This window comes from Periplaneta americana, chromosome 1 (assembly GCF_040183065.1).
Source record: "Periplaneta americana isolate PAMFEO1 chromosome 1, P.americana_PAMFEO1_priV1, whole genome shotgun sequence".
Classification (NCBI taxonomy): Eukaryota; Metazoa; Arthropoda; class Insecta; order Blattodea; family Blattidae; genus Periplaneta; species Periplaneta americana.
Window position 1 is genome coordinate 149,518,692 of NC_091117.1, and position 21,810 is coordinate 149,540,501.

A 21,810-nucleotide genomic window follows, 5' to 3' on the forward strand; every position below is an offset into this window, starting at 1 on the left:
GGAGAGAGATCTGCGATGATGAGGCGATAGTAGCGGTCCTATGGTGGGCAACTACCCATGTTTGCATTTTTACTACATATTGAGCTTCGCGACTGTATATAGTAGACTGTGATTAACCCTTTAATAGTCGCGCGGGGTGTTGTTGTGAACACCCCAGTGATATATACGAGCTTAACTATACATTGAGTAAGCCTGTAGACTACTTCTGAAACGTTCAGTACCTTTTTAGATTTGTAAGGCAACAATAACCCTAAACATGTTTGAAATCGGTATTCGCATAAGTACTCGACATAATAACGGTTAAGTCGGCCTCGGTAGCGTAGTCGGTATAGCGCTAACCTTCTGTGCTCGAGGTTGCGAGTTCGATCCCGGCCTAGGTCGATGATATTTAAGTGTCTTTAAATGCGACAGGCTCATGTCAGTAGATACTGGGATGTAAAAGAACTCCTGCGGTACAAAATTCCGATACACCAGCGACGCTGATATAACCTCTGCATTTGCGAGCGTCGTTAAATAAACCATATTTGGAAAAAATAATGATTTAAGTGGTGTGGGGTAACGAAGTGTTACAACAATGGTCCTATTGTAAATCGTTGCTTACGAGGTCATACAAGCTGGCGCATAGCGCTTGAAATACTGGTCTAAAGTGGTTCCCGCGTAACGCCAATTCCGCCGCCTGGAGTGCTGTTCGGTTCTAGGTATTCGTAACAGAACACTTAAGGTAAGCGTTCACTACATCGTATCGCACTCATCGGACGAATCGCACGGATCGGAAAAAGACAATCTTCGCTGTAATTGTTACCGGTATGTAACCGCGTTCACTACATCGTATCGTACGCACCAGCTCTCGGCAAATCCGTCCACGTTTCACGGATGAGCAACTTTTCCGATGAGTGCGATCATGACCTTCTTTAATAAATCAATTTTAATTGGTCAACTGTTACTATTATGGTGTATCACGTTCAGTGTCGCGCCAAAATAGCAGACGGAAAACTTATTTCGCTTGTAGAAAATTGCAAAGAATTATATAATTTGACGCGTTTCCATTATAGTAATTTAGTCGTTTCTTACATATATATTTTGTAGCCAATATTTCTTTCGTTTCTTCCTCTTCAATTAAGACGCATGAAGGAATTACAAATTCTTATTCGCTAACACTCATATAATAGTCCTAACCTCAAACTCCACTCTTTTCAGCAATGTGAATATCGTACGACGTCACGTTTTAAACAGCTGATAGGGGAGGCGATGAGGTAGATCCGTTACAGTGAACGCACTGCACCTAAAATATCCGTTGCGTGCGATTCGTATGAGGAGTGCAATACGATGTAGTGAACGCTTACCTTTACATGACATTGACATTTGGGACATTTAAAGGACTCACCGTTGCTTATTAAATGCTTCGTACAATATTTTATGGTTAATAGACGTAATTTCAAAACTTCTACGTCTCAATTATATTAAAATAAATGGCTATCATTCCTGATATTATAAGATATTACATATTATAAACTAAGGCACTGCCTTCCTGTTGTTCAATTCACACACCATACCTTTTCGGAAATAATGAAAGAAACTTAATACATTTTACATGAATACTGTAGTCTACCCTTGCCACGTATTTATATTATTATTATTATTATTATTATTATTATTATTATTATTATTATTATTATCTCACTGCCATTTCTATCATTCATTCTCATCATCATTTGTTGTTTTGTTTGTATCTTGTGCTAAACTGTAATTGGCCTTGTGCTGTTTCGCACATTAATATTATAAATAAATAAATAAATAAATAAATAAATAAATAAATAAATAAATAAATAAATAAATAAATAAATAAATAAATAAATTGTTATTATCATTATTAAATTCCAGCGAATTCAGGTACTGTATTATCTATTATTTCTCTGAATTCATAATTTAATAATTTGTAAGTGAGCCCAACTTTTTCCGCTCTTTTTTTTAAATATAATATTGACGTTGAAGTATGATGATTTTTACTAATGCAAACTGCAGTCACAATGCATGATAAATACAACTGTACGATTTTCCTTGCACACCTTGCAGTGGTGAAATAAATATCTAATAGGCCTGCTGATTAATCTGTATTGGATAGTATTAGCAAATGCTGTAATATTTTAGTGTGTGTAAACAGTTTTTAAATTAGAAGTTAGAATTAAATTAAATTAGGAAGTTAGTCTGCAATATATGTGATTAGAAATTGTTTCCACATTTGACGATTTCCCAAAAACTAAACAAATATCTGACGATTCTCAAAGAAGTATTTTTAGAATTTTACCGCCCATAGGCACATGAGCATCTGCTCTCCCCGATCTCCATTTCTCTTTTAGTAATGTATGCCTCTCGCTCCCCTGAGGTGTTTTCTGTCGTCACTCACATGTCAATTTAATGAAAGCATAAAGAAAAATCTTCGGTACAACATACGGTGATGGCTGTACATTATTACAACGAATAATTGTAGTAATTATGATTAATTTATTACTCGTAATGTCGTAATAATATTTGATTTGGCTTAGAGGCTGAGGAGAGCACGTTGCACTAAACTCGGCAGGCACAACATTAAAATCACATTGCTGCGTATGTTATATTCTAATTAATGCAATTCGTATGTGTGTCAATATTCAGCAGTAATAATTAACCATTGTCGTACAATATTTCGCCATTACAAATGATTTTTAGTCATACTCTTTTCCTCGAAAGTATTGAATAACGCTACTGATTGTCTTAAGGCAAGACAAACTAAGAACTTACACTAGTTTAATAATAATAATAATAATAATAATAATAATAATAATAATAATAATAATAATAATAATAATAAGTAGAAGACACCGGTAGTTCACTTTCAGCAATTAAAACGGATTAGAGGGAACGAAATCTGAAGGAAAACACGGAACTGAAAACAATCAACTTCCCAAAGTGAATGAACCAGATGAAGACTGTAGTTTGAAAGCAAAATTTTTAATTGAAAAAATCCAGACTTTCGGGAAACAAAATTGTAAATTCCATTACATTACATTGAAAATCTGCATACTGTTATTTAACAAGTCATCAATAAATCTCAATAAGACTGTAATATGTTTGGCATGTTTATAATCTTCGTACTCGATCAGTAATGCAAGAATTTTCACAATACACAATGCTTAGCAATGGAACTATTCATCATTTAATAGAACTGAGAGGCGAACCTAGCGGCAGAAATTGTAATCTTTCCTTTTCCTTGTCACTTTCATTCTTCCTTATGCGATAATAAGCACCAGAGAGATGTTTAGTTTTTCTGCCCGACATCTTCAAATCAATAATAATAATAATAATAATAATAATAATAATAATAATAATAATAATAATAATAATAACAATAGTAATAGTAATACTAATAATAATAGTAATAATAATAATAGTAATAGCAGTAATAGTAATACTAATAGTAATAATAATAATAGTAATAGTAATAATAATAATAATAATAATAATAATAATAATAATAATTTTCCTATACTGCACAAAATATTTTTTTTTCTTTGGAATGAATTAAAACTTTGCAATGACACAAATTTATCTTAAGGGTTTCTCTGCATGTTCCTTCGTACTTTAACTAATAAAATCTTTTATTTATAAGTAAAATTTTAAGTCTATTTGCTATTAATTTCCGGATCCTCGTGGTCATCCTTAATTAAGGCCGGACGATTTAGTTCTCTCTCTCTCTCTCTCTCTCTCTCTGCGCTGAACATAAATTAAATAAAATTAAATAAATTTATAAATCAATGAAAACACTAAATAACTTACTAGAGATGAACAACGATCGAGAAAGCAAGATTAATAGCTCCCGCAAAGCCGAAAACCCGCACGACAATGATGTATACGTCGCGTCGCCTCATTGACGTAAAGGCTGTGAATGTTTCGAGACGCCGAGATTGATCACTCGCGAAGTCCCGAACGTCAAGCAGCCTTTTTTTTTTATCTTAAATACCTTGTAAAGAATTCTCAACAAAGCATTCCAAAGTGTATCCTGAGACATCAGTAAATCAATGTTCTCTCTTCAAACTCAATTTTACATATCTAATCGTCTTAGAAAGATCAGAAATTTGACACTAAACATAATATCAATAATATCTTATCTTTCTTACAACATTATCTCAAACATTATGTAAACTGAAACAGTTTCAAAAAGTGATCTTAAAATTTCGCCACGCAACACATTATCTGAAACTTAATTCCTACAAGTTCAGAATTATTTTTACATTCTTAAACTGTGTTGCAAGAGCATACTACATTGCTATCCTAGATGACCAACGCAATCTGAGAGTATAATTATTTCGAAACTTATCGTCAATAACCTCAGTTAACTTCATGGCTTGGACTTTTCACTCTAATTCATCTTCAGAGTCAAAATATACCATATAGTTTCAATAGTTACCAGAATTAAAGTTCTATGCTATTAACTGTAAAATTAAAATTACATAAAAAAAATCATACAGTAATTCCTGGCTTATCATTATAGCTACATTAGGAGAAACTGTGATGTTGAATGAATAAGTTATAAACTTACATTATTTTTCAAACTGAGAATAACTGAAATTAAGTTAATCTGTTACCTCAAAATTCCCCTTATTTCACTAATAACAACATATTTACATACGTTTAAATACTAAAGATAAGTTGAGGTAAAATGTACACTGAATAATGTTCAGTGTGGATTAATATTACCAATGAGCGAGCATGCAATGGTTAGAGAACAATGCAACAAGGGGAACACGTTTGTAATTCCTGAATTAAACTAAACTGCGTGAGCTATTCAGTTGTAATAGTTTGAGTTCTTTTAAAATTTGGGATGATTTGTCGTTCTTCATTTCCAACTTGGCTGCCTCTTCTTTCAACATATGTAAAAATTCTTCCATTTTGTGCAATGACTTTGTCAGCTGGTAGTGCAGGAATCCTGAAGCAAGCCATACAGTTACAAATTTGTTTGTTTTGTTGGTGGGTCTAATACTAATAATGTTTGGAACCAATCATGTAGTTGCGAATCTGGCCATACTTTTACTAGTAAAGCTTTTGCTCCTTCCCATATGGTTTTCGCAGCACCACAATTTGTGACACGATGTTTCAGTGTGTCTAACCACCCACACTTTTTGCACGCCGGGGAGTCTGTTAAATTATGGCGATGTCTCTTTTCTTCAGTCGGTATAATCTGGTTGAGATAGCAATATACTGTTGTCTTCCATGCAGTAGGGATGTTCGCCATATGCAAATTGCGCCATATATTTCCCCATCTTTGGTTTGGCAACTTTTCCACGATACGTGGCGTTTGCACGGCTTTCTTCATGAGGTAAGTGTAGATAGTCTTCGTGTTTTGATTCTTTTCATTCTTGACTGTTGTTGGTGGATATGACTATTATTTCCCAAATCATTTTCAGCGAGTGCGGTAAGGTGGTAGTTTTACTGCATAGTAGTGGAATGTGATCTTGCCAGAATTTATTGTCCATGGGATCGCTTTCATCGTGTTTCGCGCGAAGAATATTCTGTGTCAAAAGGGCCTGACTTTTCTCTTTTATTGCCGTCAGTTGTAAACCTCCTTTCGTTATTGGTAGATGCAACTGCGTTTTCGGAAGCTTGTAAAAATATCCTTTCCAGACATAGAAGCTGATTGCTCTGTCTAGCACTGTGGAGTATTTTGACGGAAGAGGCAAAATCTGTGCTAGATACCACAATTTGGACAGGCAAAATACGTTTATGTGCCATATCCTCTCAAGGAGATTGAGGTTTCTATGTATATGCTGAAACATTGTTGCTCGAGTTCTTGCTGACGTAATGGACCAATTGATGTCAACCATTTCTTTGAAGGATGCACATACTGTCAATCCTAAAATCTTTGCTTTTCTTTTTATAGGGATATGATTTACAGTGTGTGTAACAGGCCAATTGCCTAATGGTACTAATGATGACTTTTGTACATTTATTTGTGGGATGCCACACTATATGTTTGTAGAATCTGTGGTAATTTTGTACACTCGTCTTCATCTCGGAGGAGGATTACAACATCGTCTGCATAAGCCCGGATCGTGAACATGTTGCATGTGGCTCGTCCAGATTGTAAGATGTTATGTGGCATTCGAATAAGTGGTTCTATACCAATAGCGAACAGGCACATTGACAGAGGGCATCCTTGTCGTACCGATGATGCAATTGGGATACGTTTCGTAAAGAAACCGTTCACTTGAATTTTGGAGTATGCACTATCATACAAGCTACTTATAACATTAACAAATTTTTCTGGTATACAGAAGTGTTTCATAACTCGTTGTAGATAGAGATGGTTCATTCTATCAAAGGCCTTATTAAAATCTATTGATAACAGTGTTGCTTTTTCATCCGGGAATTCTTCATAATATAAAATTGAATCACGAATGGTGGCAAGGTTGTGTATTATTGATTTGTCCGGTACACTGCAAGTTTGGCATATTTCAATAATATCCCGAAAAGTTGTTTTTACCCTACACGCTAGTATATTCATAAATAACTTATAATCTGTGTTCAAGAGTGTAATTGGACGATATTCCGACACTGTACGTGGATTTGTAACCTTTGGGAGAAGTATTACAATCCCATCACTGAATCCCTCGACTACAATCCCTCTATCAAAAATGTAATTGAACAAGTCCACTAATGTGTCTTTAATTAAATTCCAGTGCATTTTGTACAATTGATATGCAAGTCCATCAGGTCCAGGGGCAGAATTCTTGGGTGTAGTTTCTAAAGCCCTAAGAATTTCTTGTTCTGTAATTGGTAACTGAAGATCGTGTTGCTGCTGCAGATTCAAGTGTCTATTCACGTGCTTAAGTAAAGTGTCTGTTTCCGTTGCACATGTGGGAGATGCAGAATAAAGGACTCTGAAGAAAGTTTCAATTTCTTTAATACAATCTGAGTTAGATGTTAATTGTGTTCCTTCCGTTGTTTGGAGGTGGGCTATATATTTAGTCCTAGCGTTGCGTTTTTCCTTTAAAAGATGGTATAGGGCACATCTTTCATCTTCGCTTACTGTTGGCGTTTTCCCACGTATCTTTACACCGTCCATGAATTTTTGTTGAAGAGCACAAATAGTCGATTTGATGTTCAGAATTTCTTGCCACTTATTACCACCCGCCTGTTGTGCCGCATACAATTCATTTAACAGCTGATAATAAAAATTCAGTGTTTCTTTATTTGCTTCGGCTCGAATGATACCTGCTTGTTGAAAATAAGTTTTTATTCCAGGTTTTATAATGTTTACCCACTTTTGCATGATGTTGAATTTGGACTTGTTGGCTTTGCTTATTAATTTTTCAAAATGTGAGAAAATTGTTCACTAATTTCAGGAATGTGTAGTAAAGTGTTGTTCAGTTTCCAAGAGCCCTTACCATATACGGGAAGAGTAATATCAGTCTGAAGTGAGAGGAGGACACAGTCGTGGTCAGAAAATGGCGTTGGAAAAACTTGTATACGGTAAATATATTTACTGTGTGTTCGACTGATATAGAAACGATCTAATCGCAATGCTCCATTTTGTCGGCGAAACGTATATTCGACTCTATTACCATGGAGAAGCTCCCACGTATCTACTAAATGTAAGTCTTGTGTTAGGTTTGCTAAAACCGGAGATGGATTATACTGCCCCGTTTGATCTTTCGCGTGAAGCACGCAGTTCCAGTCCCCACCTATCAATAGACAGTCATATCTGTGACGAAGGAAGAAAGGGAGTTCCTTACTTAGAAAACTTTCTCTCTGTTGGCGATGATTAGTTCCAGAAGGGAGATATACATTTAGTATCTGAATGTTATTAACCTTCATGGCTATCACTCGTCCACTTGGATGTTTTTCGATGACATCAACCGTAAGTCCACAACGATAAATAACTGCCGTACCACGATTTTCATCACCAGTATTAACAACATAATCGTACTGCGGTCCTATGAAATCAAAGTTTTCGGTATTCACTTCCTGCAACAATAGAATATCTATGCTATTTTGTCTTATGAATGCATTGAGTAACGACTCTTTATTTTTATTTTGTAAACAATTTATGTTTAATGTTGCATAATTTCGTAGTAGCACCATATATTGAATTAAATAGAACAAGTACTGACCTGCAGTACGATATGGATATCCCCGTCTGCATATTCTACGTCCCAAAGTTATTTATGGCTAACCGTCGTTAAGGGATTCTCCAGCCCTAATGTTTTTATCCTCCTTCGGAAGAGATTTTCCATCAGGACCGTCCTTCTTACTGCCATCTTTGGTGCGACTGTGGACTGTTCTTGACCTTATTGCTAGGGTACGTGGTTGATGTGTTCTTTTCGCTGGCGCTGCTGCCAGACGCCGCCCCATCTTCGCGACTTCTCAGACGTGGGTCCCGTGTAAACTCATTTTGCGCCATAGGTTTAAGTTTCTTAGATGGTGTTTCGGTAGTTTCGGTAGTTGCCCTATTTTGTTTTCTTCGAGATCGAGTGTGGATTCCCCAAGATGCAGAGGTGTTTTTATTCCAGATGAAATATTCGTTATTTCCACGTCATCGGCGATAACTGCAAGCTGTTCCACATCCTGTGCACGATCAGCTGCCTCATTTGCTGTATACTCTGTGGTGTCCATGATATTTTGTTCATCTTCGGTAGTCACTGTTTTTGTTACCTCAGTCTCTGATGCGGTGTCGGTTTTCTCTTCTACAGGTGCGTCACGTTGCGTGGGCCGTTCCGTTGTTTGCTCCTCGCGTTGCTGAACGGCTGTTCCCGAAACAATGTCACTTAATAGCAGTTGTCGTGGTTTAACATTAACATTAAAGGCAGTTTTTCTCTGAGGACAATCTTCTTTTTTATGATTGGGCTCATGGCACACATAGCACAAAATTGGTTGTCCTACATACGTGATATGTGCGTTATATCCAGCAATGGCTATCGATCCTGGAATATGCTTCTTGATTTCCATTCTTACCGCACGAACGCCATTGTTAACTGGGAAAGGGTACGCTGTGCTCCACTGTTCTTGTCGCACTGAATGAACTACACCATACGTGTTTAACACTGTTTGAATTAATGAACTCGGCACCTCCGGGGGTAAATTGAACACTCTGACAGTTACGGATGGAACATCTGCCTTGCTTACTTTCACTTGTGTTTGTTCACCATTATTATATTTGAAATCCGTTGTACCTTCATGTTTGTGTATCAGTTTTTCGTATATCGTGGGCGACATCACTTTTATATATAATGATTTTTCTTGTGTATTTAATTGCAACATTTCTACCTGTTCCGTGTTTAAGTTAAGAGTTTGTTGTGTCCAAAGATGTACATCCATTGCCATAGGACGAGTAGCACTACCGTCAAATTGTACTTTAATTGTATTTAGACGTCGAATTGTAGACATGTTTGGTTTTCCTGTTGTCACTTTTCTTTACTACGAAGAAGAGAAAAAAAACTAAAAAACACGCGAAAGCATTCGTCGAATGTAAACACTGCACGAAAATACTCCGGTGTAATGCAACACTAGTCTATAGTATATATACACTCACTAGATAACCGCTCCCGTAACCTCGACCGTACTCTGCCGTGGTTGAAGCGAGACTGCCTTGAATCGCAACAGTTGTTTATACCTGACTGAAGTTTTATCTACTTTGGCAACTGTTATGTGTATAAACAATCAAGTAGCCTATTTGAAATATCATCTCTACCTTTCAGTGTATAATAATCCGTTCCCCAGTCTTTATTTAATTACTAGGCCCTTATTAAAAGGCTAGGAATTTTCTTGTCATATATTTGAGTTCAAGTGTGCAATCTTAAGTTAAAATACATTAACGTTATGTTTTAAGTTTCTTAGAAATGCAAATTTATTTGAGAAATGTTTTTTTTTCTATTTATATAACCACAGGTAACATATAATAGAACCAGAACATTTTGATAACTAAGATACTGTTCTGTTTTGTCTTTTTGTCTCATTTAAATATTTATAATGTTATTTATTTCAATGATTTATGTTATTCAAAGTTACGAAATCTTTTCACGCTGACTAAATGCTATTTCAAGAATGATGAGCGGGACTCGAAGCGCACGAGACGAGACGAGACTCGAAAGACAAATGCAACGATCACAGCGAGCGAGAGCGGCAGTTTTGTTCATCTCTACTACACATGCTCAGAACTTCACGGAGAGGCTTTCCTCCAGAATTAATGAATTTACTCACATCTAATCTTATTTCGAAGTGAAACTAAACAGTACCATCTAGAACTAATTATATGAATGAAACTCACATCGTTCAGCTCGCTGCGGATCATCCCATGTGATGTCAGAAGCTGCTGGATGTGTTTGAGCAGGGGACGTTCAGGATCGGTGAGGTGGAGTTGCATAGTTGTGAGGCAGTAACGGCCTTTGACTATTCCTCCGTGATATGTTGTCTTCACGTTGAGACATTGATCGATGTCTCCATATTGGTTCACATTTCCGTTCAGAAGGCCTGGTGGAATCTTAGCGGATGAGTCGTGCACTGCAGAAAAAAATGGAAAAGTTAGCAAGAAGGAAATTATTCGACAATGTGGCTACTCTTTAGATCATTTCCCACTACTGCAGTTATGCCGTTTTTGCACACGATTGTCTATAATCCATGTCGCCAACATAAGAAACAACTCGTCAAAAGTAATGCTAATACGTAATAATCATCTAAATACTAAATTCGGCAGGAAACGTTTGTTAATATGACGAAGGTCAGGTTTGGTTTGTTAAGGTTTTTAGAGCTTGTTCTCATTCGAATAATCTGATAACAAATAATGATAGATGAAGTATAGGATTTTTTTCCACGGCGTACATTAATTTCAAACTGGCATGATATGGTTTCTTCTGTTGGTAACGCAAGAAAAGGCTACATGGCGGATGTCAGTGGGAAATGGTGTACTTGTTTTTTTGAAAGATGGGACATGACAGGAGCGTTGCGATCGGAAAAACAACTGAATGTCACATAGCGTGGTAGCCCTGTTGCTATGGTAACAACGGTTGAGTTGCCAAACTTAGATTTGGCACGTGGCGAGTGGTTAATAGCTCTCTGGCGACATTTATTGTGCACACAATGTTAGCATTGGTGACGTTTCGCCTTTGATCTCTGTCGATTTTTGTATTGTTTTCTTACCTTCACGTCAATTGTCAATTAAAGTTTTAACGTCAGCCATCATAACGACAATTGCTACCTGGCAGCGTGGTAGTCCATATTGGCAACATGACACTGTAGTTCCAAGCTCGGCCGCTTAACTGTCATGTCCTATCTTTCAAAAAAACAAGTATACAGTAATGTCCTACATTTTTTCTTAGCCATTAACAAAGATAGGAAATTGTACTTTTGAATGCATGAACTCTGATGTTTCTCCCGCGCATGTTGCAAGTCATTCCGACAGATGGCAGACCTCTACTGAATTATTGTTAAAATGACGTCTGTTGTGGCTTTCTCGTTAGCCATGCAGACTCCCGTTACAAGCAGGGAGCAGTAATTGAAATTTTGGTTCTCGAAAACGAAAGTGTGGTGAACATCCATAAACATTTGCATGCAGTGTGTGGCTGTCGTGCGGTTGAAAGGAGCACTGTTGGGCAGTCAGAGAGTTCGAACGTCAGGAAGTGCAGAAATCGAGCTCAGATCTGCCGCGTGCTGGACGTCCTGCCATGACATGATGAATCGAGCGGATCAGAGTATCACGACACGCTAAATGAACCTACAGTTGTTGTTGGCAAGCATCAAAAGTGTTTGTTCAATTATTGAGACTCTCAAATATTCAGAAGTCTGCTCAAAATGTGTTCCACGAAGTCTCACCATGGACTACAAACTGGAAAGGAAAGCTATTTCTTATAAATTGTTAGAGCGCTTTGAAGCCGAAGGGAAGGTCTTTTTTCTCCCCCGGACCGTTACAGGCGACGAAACTTGGATGCATAATTTTGAGCCGGAGACAAAAAGGCAGTCAATGGAGTGGCATCATCCTCAACAGCCCAGAAAGAAGAGATTCAAGATAGTCCTCCCTACAGGAAAAGTCATGCTTACGTCTTTTGGGATTGTGAAGGAACCATTCTTGTGGATGTGATGCCAAGAGCAGCAAGTATTAACTCAGAGGCGTACATCAACACCCTGAACTAGCCAAGAAACGTTTCCGGCGAATTCGACATGGCAAGAATTCAGCAGAATTGTTGCTCCAGCATGACAGTGCACGCCCTCACACAAGTCTGCGAACTCGGGAACACATCACCAAAATGGGTTGGACTGTGCTACATAATCCACTCTACAGCCCAGATCTGTCATCTTGAAGACTGTTTTGCGTGGAACTCATTTTGAAAGGGATAGAACAGCGTAATTGATGCAGTGAGTAGGTGACTACACAGTACACACCCAGGACAAGAGCTGGTACCGACAATGAATATATGCACTCGTTCCATGCTGGCGTTTAAAGCCGTACAACTTTGTAGAAAAATAATATGTGGAGAAGAAACATTAATTACATTGTTAACACACTGCAACAATTTTCATTAAATATATCCTGAGAAAAAGAAATTTGGAGTATTACTTTTCTAACGACCCTCGTAATACAGGTTTTCCTCTAGTGCAGGGATGGAGAACTGGCGAGAGAGGGGTGGAAAGCATGGGGAAAGCATTGGTTCCCCGTCCACAGTCCACCGGCGTTGAATGGCATATATGCGGCCCGTACGCAGTCACGTAGGACAGACACTGAATACATATTCCCTCCCCTACAAAATCAATGACGCGGAGATGGAAGGATGGGGTGAGTGACGTATCCGATGAGTGACGCAACGCCACAATTGTCGCCCAGTTCTCCAAGCCTGCTCTAGTGCTTTTCCAGGGCACAACTGCAGCTCAGTCAACTGACGACTTTCGACAATGAGAAATTAGGCATCTCTCTCAGACATATCCTCTGATATTATAATGGGCAAAGCAGGTGTAGCCAATGGGTAAGTTCTTCATAATGTCTTGCTTTTCCATACCATTCTCAATAAACCACTGCTCTATAAACTCCATACTATTATCTCATGTCCACACCTGTGGAGTAACGGTTAGCACGTCTAGCCGCGAAACCAGGTGGCCCGGGTTCGATTCCCGGTCGGGGCAAGTTACCTGGTTGAGGTTTTTTCCGGGGTTTTCCCTCAACCCAATATGAGTAAATGCTGGGTAACTTTCGGTGTTGGACCCCGGACTCATTTCACCGGCATTATCACCTCCATCTCATTCAGACGCTAAATAACTTAAGCTGTTGATAAAGCGTCGTAAAATAACCTACTAAAAAAAATTATCTCATCGTCAGTAGTGAGTTATTAAAATGTTTTCGCTGACAAAACAGCCACTTTATTTACAAAATAGGTTCAGTGTGTAGACTATTACAAATGATGGCCAAGTCCCGGATTCTAAGGTTCACTTTTTCTGTTTGTATGGAAGAGCTAACACAAGGCTAACACTGTAGCTTCTAGTGGACTTATTGTGCCTTGCCGCTTCTATACTGGGAATCTCTTTAAGTACGAACGACGGCGCTTTGCAGATATGTTAACTCAGTTTTGTGGTGAAATCCGTAGATTCAGCTTGCACGACTGAAGGTCATTTCACTCTATAGAGATGCTCACGCTCCAGTCACGGAGAGGTGAGGGCTCAGTCAAAATTAATACATTAGAAGGCACGCTCCGGTCGCGTGCCAGTCACGTTCCCGTCAAATTAAATCCAAGCTTCATATCATCCAGTAGAGTTGTGTATGCGGAAAGAGTAGAACTACTCTTCTCGGTATTTAATTTTTTGTTATTATGAGTTCCTCATAGAGAAAAAGTCGATAAAATTGATTCGTCAATATCCCGGATTGTACGATTTGACACATAGTTTGTACAGCGCCAATGTTCACAGAGGAAGAAAGTTATTGAGTGATTAGAGCCCGAATTTTATGTAATTAGGCTACATATTCTATATGTAGCTGTAAGTAAAACTAAAAAGTCGGCGAATCACACTAAAGGGATCATTATTTCGAAGTTTTAAGTTACACATTTCACATATTTTGATGCATGATAAATATTTTCGCATATTTTACATATTTTGAAGGATATTTCATATTTTGAAAGAGTATACTTTTTCACCAATTTTTCCTCGACTTAATTTATAAGTTATACGTTTAAAAATTGTTTATAAAGCTGTGCAACTGTGATTTATTTGAATATTATGTCAAGAATGCAATTTATAGCTACTTTCTGTCTGTAATTGGTATAGTACAAACTGTCATATATTCTTAAAACAAAATGTGATATGCTAGTCTATATGTACGTATATTTCTGTCGATGTTTAACGATAATTTTGTACTAAAATTACCTGTCCTTACATCTTTATAAACTACACAAGATTTGTTCTAAAATCCTTACGCAGCTAAAAGCATGAAGTAATTGGAGGGGAGGCTAGGAGAGGCCAGCGAGCTTGAAGGGGTAGATTCGAGCGAGCTGGATAGATATGCTGCTTCAAAGTAGACTTCGGTTCTTGTCACGCTCGACAAACTAGAAGCGAACATAGCGCTTGAAATGCACGACACTAACTGCCACCGCGGTGAAGGACAGAGTGAAAATTACCCTTTGGGTATGACCGTTTGGCATAAACACTCCCAATCAGTTGCCCTGAGAGAAAACAGTAGTTCTTTCAGTTTTCTTGAAAAGCTTATTCTCACATCAGGTGATACAGTTAGCTAGTCTACTGCTATGGCGCCAGACGCATCCAAGTTAAAACATTGGATTTCAATTGATGATGCCTTTATAAGTCATTGTAAAATCGTGGTGTGCAAAGTGGCAAACGCATTGGGTGCTCCATTAAGTCAAAATAATTAGAACAGCATTTAGAAACTGAAATTCTTGTCAAAAAATAAAAAAGTGTTCCGCCGAAAAAACAAGTTCTTCTTACACAAGTGGTGCTGGAACCTTCTCCGTCTTCCATCAGTGAATTTAATAAAAATTTGTGCGTGGAAATGGTTGGTGCAAACATACTATGGTATAAACGTGGAGTGCTAAAGGTTGAAGCATTTCTACGCAAATATTGCAACTTTTTTATGCGGATAGACTTGTTTACATTGTACTGCGCCGCGAGCCACTGCTTTTCTTCAAGTCGTTTGGCTCATTGCGCAAACTCGTACTCAATTTCAAACAGTAGAGAGTAAAATTCCGGTCCCTACTTATGATTAAGAATTCCAAAACTGTTCTCAAAAGGTCTCCGTCAAGAGCGTTGGCGTGTAAACACTCAAGACTGTGCCTTGACTGTGACCGTGACGTAAGCGTGACTGTACCTTGATCGATAGTGCGAAACATCCTTTAATGTCCCCGTGGAGTCCCATTATAATGCTCTTCCACCCTCCAAAACCCTACTCCTTACATTAGTGCCATCTGTACGGTAGTCACAATACATAATCATTATTGAACTGATAGTAGTGAATAATGGAGAGTGACGGAAAGGAACGGGAGAAAACAAGAAAAACTCTCGGGAACCTTGATTTTGGCGATCACAAATACGGCACCGCCATCGCCGGGAATTGAACCCGGGTCCGCAGTCATCGTAAGGACAGTAAGCTACCAAGACGTACTATTTTTTTCTATTTCTAAATTTTTAGACTCAAAACGTAATTTTCCTTTTACATTCCGCGTTATAAGTAGTGAATAAAATATGAGTGTTACAAAACATAAAAATATCTAATTTGAATTCGTAGGATTTCAGTTTTCGAAGCATGTTTTGCCTCATCCCTCTCGCCGACCTTGAGGTGCGAACGGTTTCGTTCGGATGTTTAAAATTGCAGGATTCCATTGTCTACATGATAGTATAATTTTGTTCAGTTATATTTCTCTCTGACAGGATGTTTGTTTTCTTTCTTATACATGTTTAGTTCTATGTGCGTATGTACAATATTCCTTATAAGTGTTGTATAAGCCTAAATATAATTTACTTCTGAATTTGTAATATTGTAGCTATAATTTAATTCATTTGTCCCTTGTGATATTCATTCAAAGTACTTCTAAACATTAAGCCTATTATTTAGTATGGTTGCATTATTTTACTCAGCTTGTGCTTGGGTAACTACACCAGTCTTTCGATGTTCTTTAAATATTAGCCTGCAATTAATTTGTATTATTAACTTGCAACGTTGTATAAGCTTCTTTTGTTTCTGGCTGGGTGGAAGAGAAGGCCTGATTGCCTTAACACAGCCAGAATAAATAATAATAATAATAATAATAATAATAATAATAATAATAATAATAATAATAGTACTTGCTTGCTTACTGGCTTTTAAAGAACCCGGAGATTCATTGCCGTCCTCATATAAGCCCGCCATTGATCCCTATCCTGAGCAAGATTAATCCACTCTCTACCATCAGATCCCACTTCCCTCAAATCCATTTTAATATTATCTTCCCATCTACGTCTCGGCCTCCCCAAAGGTCTTTTTCCCTCCGGCATCCCAACTAACACTCTGTATGCATTTCTGGATTCGCCCATACGTGCCATATGCCCTGCCCATCTCAAACATCTGGATTTTTTTGTGGGTTATTTTATGACGCTTTATCAACATCTAGGTTATTTAGCGTCTGAATGAGATGAAGGTGATAACGCCGGTGAAATGAGTCCGGGGTCCAACACCGAAAGTTACTCAGGATATGCTCATATTGGGTTGAGGGAAAACCCCGAAAAAAACCTCAACCAGGTAACTTGCCCCGACCGGGAATCGAACCCGGGCCACCTGGTTTCACGGCCAGACGCGTTAACCGTTACTCCACAGGTGTGGACTGTCTAGATTTAATGTTCCTAATTATGTCAGGTGAAGAATAAAATGCATGCAGTTCTGTGTTGTGTAACTTTCTCCATTCTCCTGTAACTTCATCCCTCTTAGTCCTAAGCACCTTATTCTCAAACACCCTTAACCTATGTTCCTCTCTTAAAGTGAGAGCCCAAGTTTCACAAACATACAACAGAACAACCGTTAATATAACTGTTTTATAAATTCTAACTTTCAGATTTTTTGACAGCAGACTGGATGATAAAAGCTTCTCAATCGAATAATAACAGGTATTTCCCATATTTATTCTGTGTTTAATTTCCTCCCGAATATCATTTATATTTGTTACTGTTGCTCCCAGGTATCTGAATTTTTCCATTTCTTCAAAGGATAAATTTCCAATTTTTATATTTCCATTTCGTACAATATTCTGGTCACGAGACATAATCATATACTTCGTCTTTTCGGGATTTACTTCCAAACCTATCTCTTCATTGGCTTCAGTAAAATTCCCGTATTTTCCCTAATCGTTTGTGGATTTTCTCCTAATATTTTCACGTCATCCGCATAGACAAGTAGCTGATGTAACCCGTTCAATTCCAAACCCTCTCTGTTAATAATAATAATAATAATCAGGGAAAGGATTTATATGTAAATACATATTTACTTATAAAGCTAATATAATTTATATTTTGCATTATCTTTATGTTTCACAATGTGTAGGGTTGAAAAATCCTACTTTTATTTTCCATATTTTTTTTCATATTTTAGAGTTTAGTACATATTTTCGTTAATTTCCATATATTTTCCATATTTCATATAAAACAGTCCATATTATATTAGGTTTAACAATAAAACAAAACAAAATTCCATTAACTTTTAAAAATACATTTCAACAATAGAGATTTAAACACATGTTCAGTAATCCCTTTAACATCAGAGTTATTTGAAAATTAGCAGTCCTATCAACAATGGGAAAGTAAGTTACAAAACTGTATTAATTTAATTTAAAATTTTTAACAGACTTCAGTTGTGCAGCTCAACAGTTAAATGCCAGTCAGAGTACACATAGGTTCAGTTTTGTAAATCATACTATAAAGACGGTAAATATGCCAAAAGTACGTCATTCAGTCAATTTAAAATCAAAACTAACAAGTTACATTTCAGAATTTAAAGAAGATGGTTTATCAACTGACAATAAAATATTATTTTGTAATTTGTGTCAGTGTGCAGTATCATCTACACAAAAGTTCCTGGTGCAACAACACATTACAACTAGTAAACATCAGGCCAACAAACAACTAAATTCCAAGCAGAGACAATTGTTTTTAACACAACCAACAACATCGAATGTAAGATCTGAGTTTAACATCGACCTGTGCCGTTCTCTCATCTCTGCTGATATTCCTCTCTACAAACTAAAGAATAAGGTCTTCAGGGAATTCCTTGAAAAATATACTCAACATACAATCCCGGATGAGTCAACACTTAGGAAGACGTATGCTCCATCCATCTACGATGAGACAATACAGAAGATAAGAGATGAAATTAAAGATAGTTCAATTTGGGTTTCCATTGATGAGACTCCCGACAAAGAAGGTAGACTTGTTGGTAATGTAGTTATCGGTTTGTTAAGTGAACAATATTCTGAACGAATTCTTTTACATTGTGATGTTCTAGAAAAGTGCAATAAAAAACTATAGTTAAACTGTTCAACGAAGCTATGGGTATCCTGTGGCCAAAGGGTATTATGTACGATAATGTGTTATTCTTTATTAGCGATGCTGCCCCTTATATGGTCAAAGCTGGACAAGCATTATCTGTTGTATATCCTAAATTGACTCATTTTACTTGTGTGGCGCATGCATTTCATCGTGTGGCAGAAGTGGTCAGAGACAATTTCCCTAAAGTAGATTTGTTGATTTCATCAGTGAAAAAAGTATTTCTCAAAGCTCCCAGTAGAGTTAACGTGTTGAAAGAAATGTACCCTGAAATTCCATTGCCACCAAAGCCAATTTTAACTAGATGGGGTACATGGCTAGAAGCAGTTGAATATTATGCCGAACATATAGACTCTATTAACAATGTTCTCCTTGCATTGGACTCTGAAGATGCAGTCTCAATTGATACTGCGAAAACAGTTACCTGTGACATAAGTGTGAAGAATGACTTAGCTCACATTCAGCATACATTTTCATGCATCATAAAAACGCTCAAAAGTCTCCAAAATAGGCACCTTTCACTATCTGAAAGTTTTGAAATTATAAATAGTACTGTGGAACAACTGAATCGTGGTAGAGGTAAAGTTGCAGATGCAGTAAGAGCTAAGGTGGACACTGTACTTTCAAAAAACCCTGGATATGAAGAACTACAAAAGGTTGTTGCTGTGATGAGTGGTGAATCAACAGTGAAGATTAACTTGGACTTATCCCCAGCAGACATTGTGAAATTGAATTATGTACCAGTTACTTCTTGTGACGTCGAACGTTCTTTTAGTCAGTATAAATCTATCCTCAGAGGCAATAGAAGAAGATTCACTTTTCAGCACTTGAAAGAAATGTTTGTAACCTATTGTTATGGTAACAGACAATAAAAATTGTGTTTTGTTGAAACTACATTGGAAGATAAGGTACGTCCATTATATTTTTTGTTTAGTTTGATTAAAATGTACCAATATTTAACGTACATAGTCATTTTTTTATAATTTTAAGTCCATATTTAATTCCATATTTTGGTAAAAATCCATATTTAATTCCATATTTTGGTAAAAATAACTACATATATATTTACATATTTCATATATTTTTAGTCCATATAAATCCGTTCCCTGATAATAATAATAATAATAATAATAATAATAATAATAATAATAATTGTTTGAGAATAATTGTTGTTGTTTAGTCAACTGTCCGAAGAGAGGTCTGAACCTCGCAAGTGATATCAACAAGGCACCACTTATGATGTGGCAACTAGGGCAGGAGATAATGGGGTAGGGTGGCCCCATCCATTGCATACATCGCCAACTAGCTACATATTACATTGATCAGACTTCAGATGCATAGAAACAATTGTTCTTCCTCTGACGCATATCGTCAAGTGAGATGTACTGCCTGATAATAGATGTACTAATACATCTGAGCCAGAACCTCAATCAGAGATAATAACAATAATAATAATAATAATAATAATAATAATAATAATAATAATAATAATAATAATAATAATAACCTAAAAACTCATAAATGGCAATGAGGAAGACTATTTAGCGCGCAACTCTTTTGAGCTACGTATGTGTGTTTTCCTGACTATTTACACTTCGGACATTAAATTATAACACTAATATTATTTACACTAATATTTAACTTTTGGTTGTAAGTTTCTTCGCAAAATCATTTCGTTGATATTTCACTAATATTTACGTTCTTCCAAGTTTCTTTGTAAAGTTGCTCAATTAGTATTACAAATACCTAGTGAGTCCTACACCTATAATTATATTATAGTCTTCATAAACTTTCTCCAGTCTATGTCTATAGACATTATAACGGTCATAAGTCATTCTATGTAAATTAAGCATATAAACGGGAAATTTTGTGAGAGGAACACGTGTAATGGATCTGGTTGCACAGTACGGAGCAATATAGCAACCGGGCATTGTGAGGATAAGATAATAAGTTAAGTAAGCACAGACGCAGTTAATATGATTAACACCGCCATAAAATACCCAAGAAATTGTATTTTGTCTTCCACTGTCTTGAATTATTGTATATTTAAATTAGCTAAACATTATTGCTATGTACATACATTTATAAAACAGTTTCATGTTCTCCTGTGATTGTCATGTAACCAGTATTAACAAGTTAGAACTTTAGATTCATCAGAGTTGCCGTGTCAATAATGTGAAGTTACGGATAGTAAACCATAACATGTTTAATCGTAATTAATGCAAAATGAAGAACCTGTAATTCATATTATTTAAATCACAATTATTAGACTACAGTGACCAGAGAATAGTCAAGAAATTATCTTTATATTTAATCGTAATTGGTACATAGCGAAGAAAGTGTGGTCTCTGATAATATAGTCATCTAAAACCTCAATTAGACCACAGAGAACAGATAGTGATCATAAACTTCCGCTTTACTTTTGACCGCAACTAGAGGGTGAAGAAAAAGACGTTGATAGATATACACTTTGGGTGCTATTCATAGACATTCGCTAGCCCGCGCTACAAGCGTGCTAAACTAGCCCCGGCTATCGACTGGTTAGTTGTACAGGATTCATATCATATCGCTAACACTGGTTTATGAATACGAAAAACGTTAGTTCGCTGATCATCCACCGGAAGCCCGCGCTAAGAATGTCTATGAATACGGCCCAAGTGTAAATACAATTAGTCCACTGTGAATAAAATAGTTCTATACCATGCATTTATGAGGAGGCTTAGCTATGTGCAAAGGAAATTTAATTTCTGTAAATATACTTGGTAACACGAAAACTTGTTTGCGTTACAGTCAAGCTTTGTTACAGTAAGGTCAAAAAGTTATTTCCAACGCAGACCTGTAACGAATATACATACTTGTAAATCTTAAATGCGTTTTTTTTATCTTGGTTGATATGTCGTAAAACATTCACTTTCTGATTTTACGAGATGAAAGGAAAGTAATGTCGTGCTACAAACTGTCTATTCATTAATTTTATTAAAAGAGGAGTTTGGCACAACTGTTACTTTCTCATTCGCATGCGACATATTCTGGTTTAAGTTTGTGTGTATGTATCTAATACCTACCCACTTCACTCGCGTGATTCGGGTTCCGCATACTGCTGATAGATGGGAGAACTGTGACCCATTTTCAAGTTGCACACCACTTCGGCGAGCCACGTCATGCATGATGTGTATCTGTGAAGAGTTATATCGGGTACTAGGATGAGCGTATGTGTAAGTGTAGTGTAGAGAGTATGTGAGGATGATGATGAAGGTAAGGAAGGGAGAAGGGGAAACC

At 36.9% G+C, this 21,810-nt stretch overlaps 1 protein-coding gene across 15 annotated transcripts in view; it reads right to left on the bottom strand.

The window, feature by feature from the left end:
- LOC138701991 (nose resistant to fluoxetine protein 6-like) overlaps positions 1–21,810 on the bottom strand; it is a 1,327,025-nt gene that overhangs the window by 49,123 nt on the left and 1,256,092 nt on the right. For all 15 annotated transcript variants that reach the window (XM_069829508.1, XM_069829491.1, XM_069829501.1 and 12 more), the window contains one exon: positions 10,301–10,533. In XM_069829508.1, the coding sequence (XP_069685609.1) occupies positions 10,301–10,533 (233 nt within the window). The remainder of the gene's footprint in view (positions 1–10,300; positions 10,534–21,810) is intronic.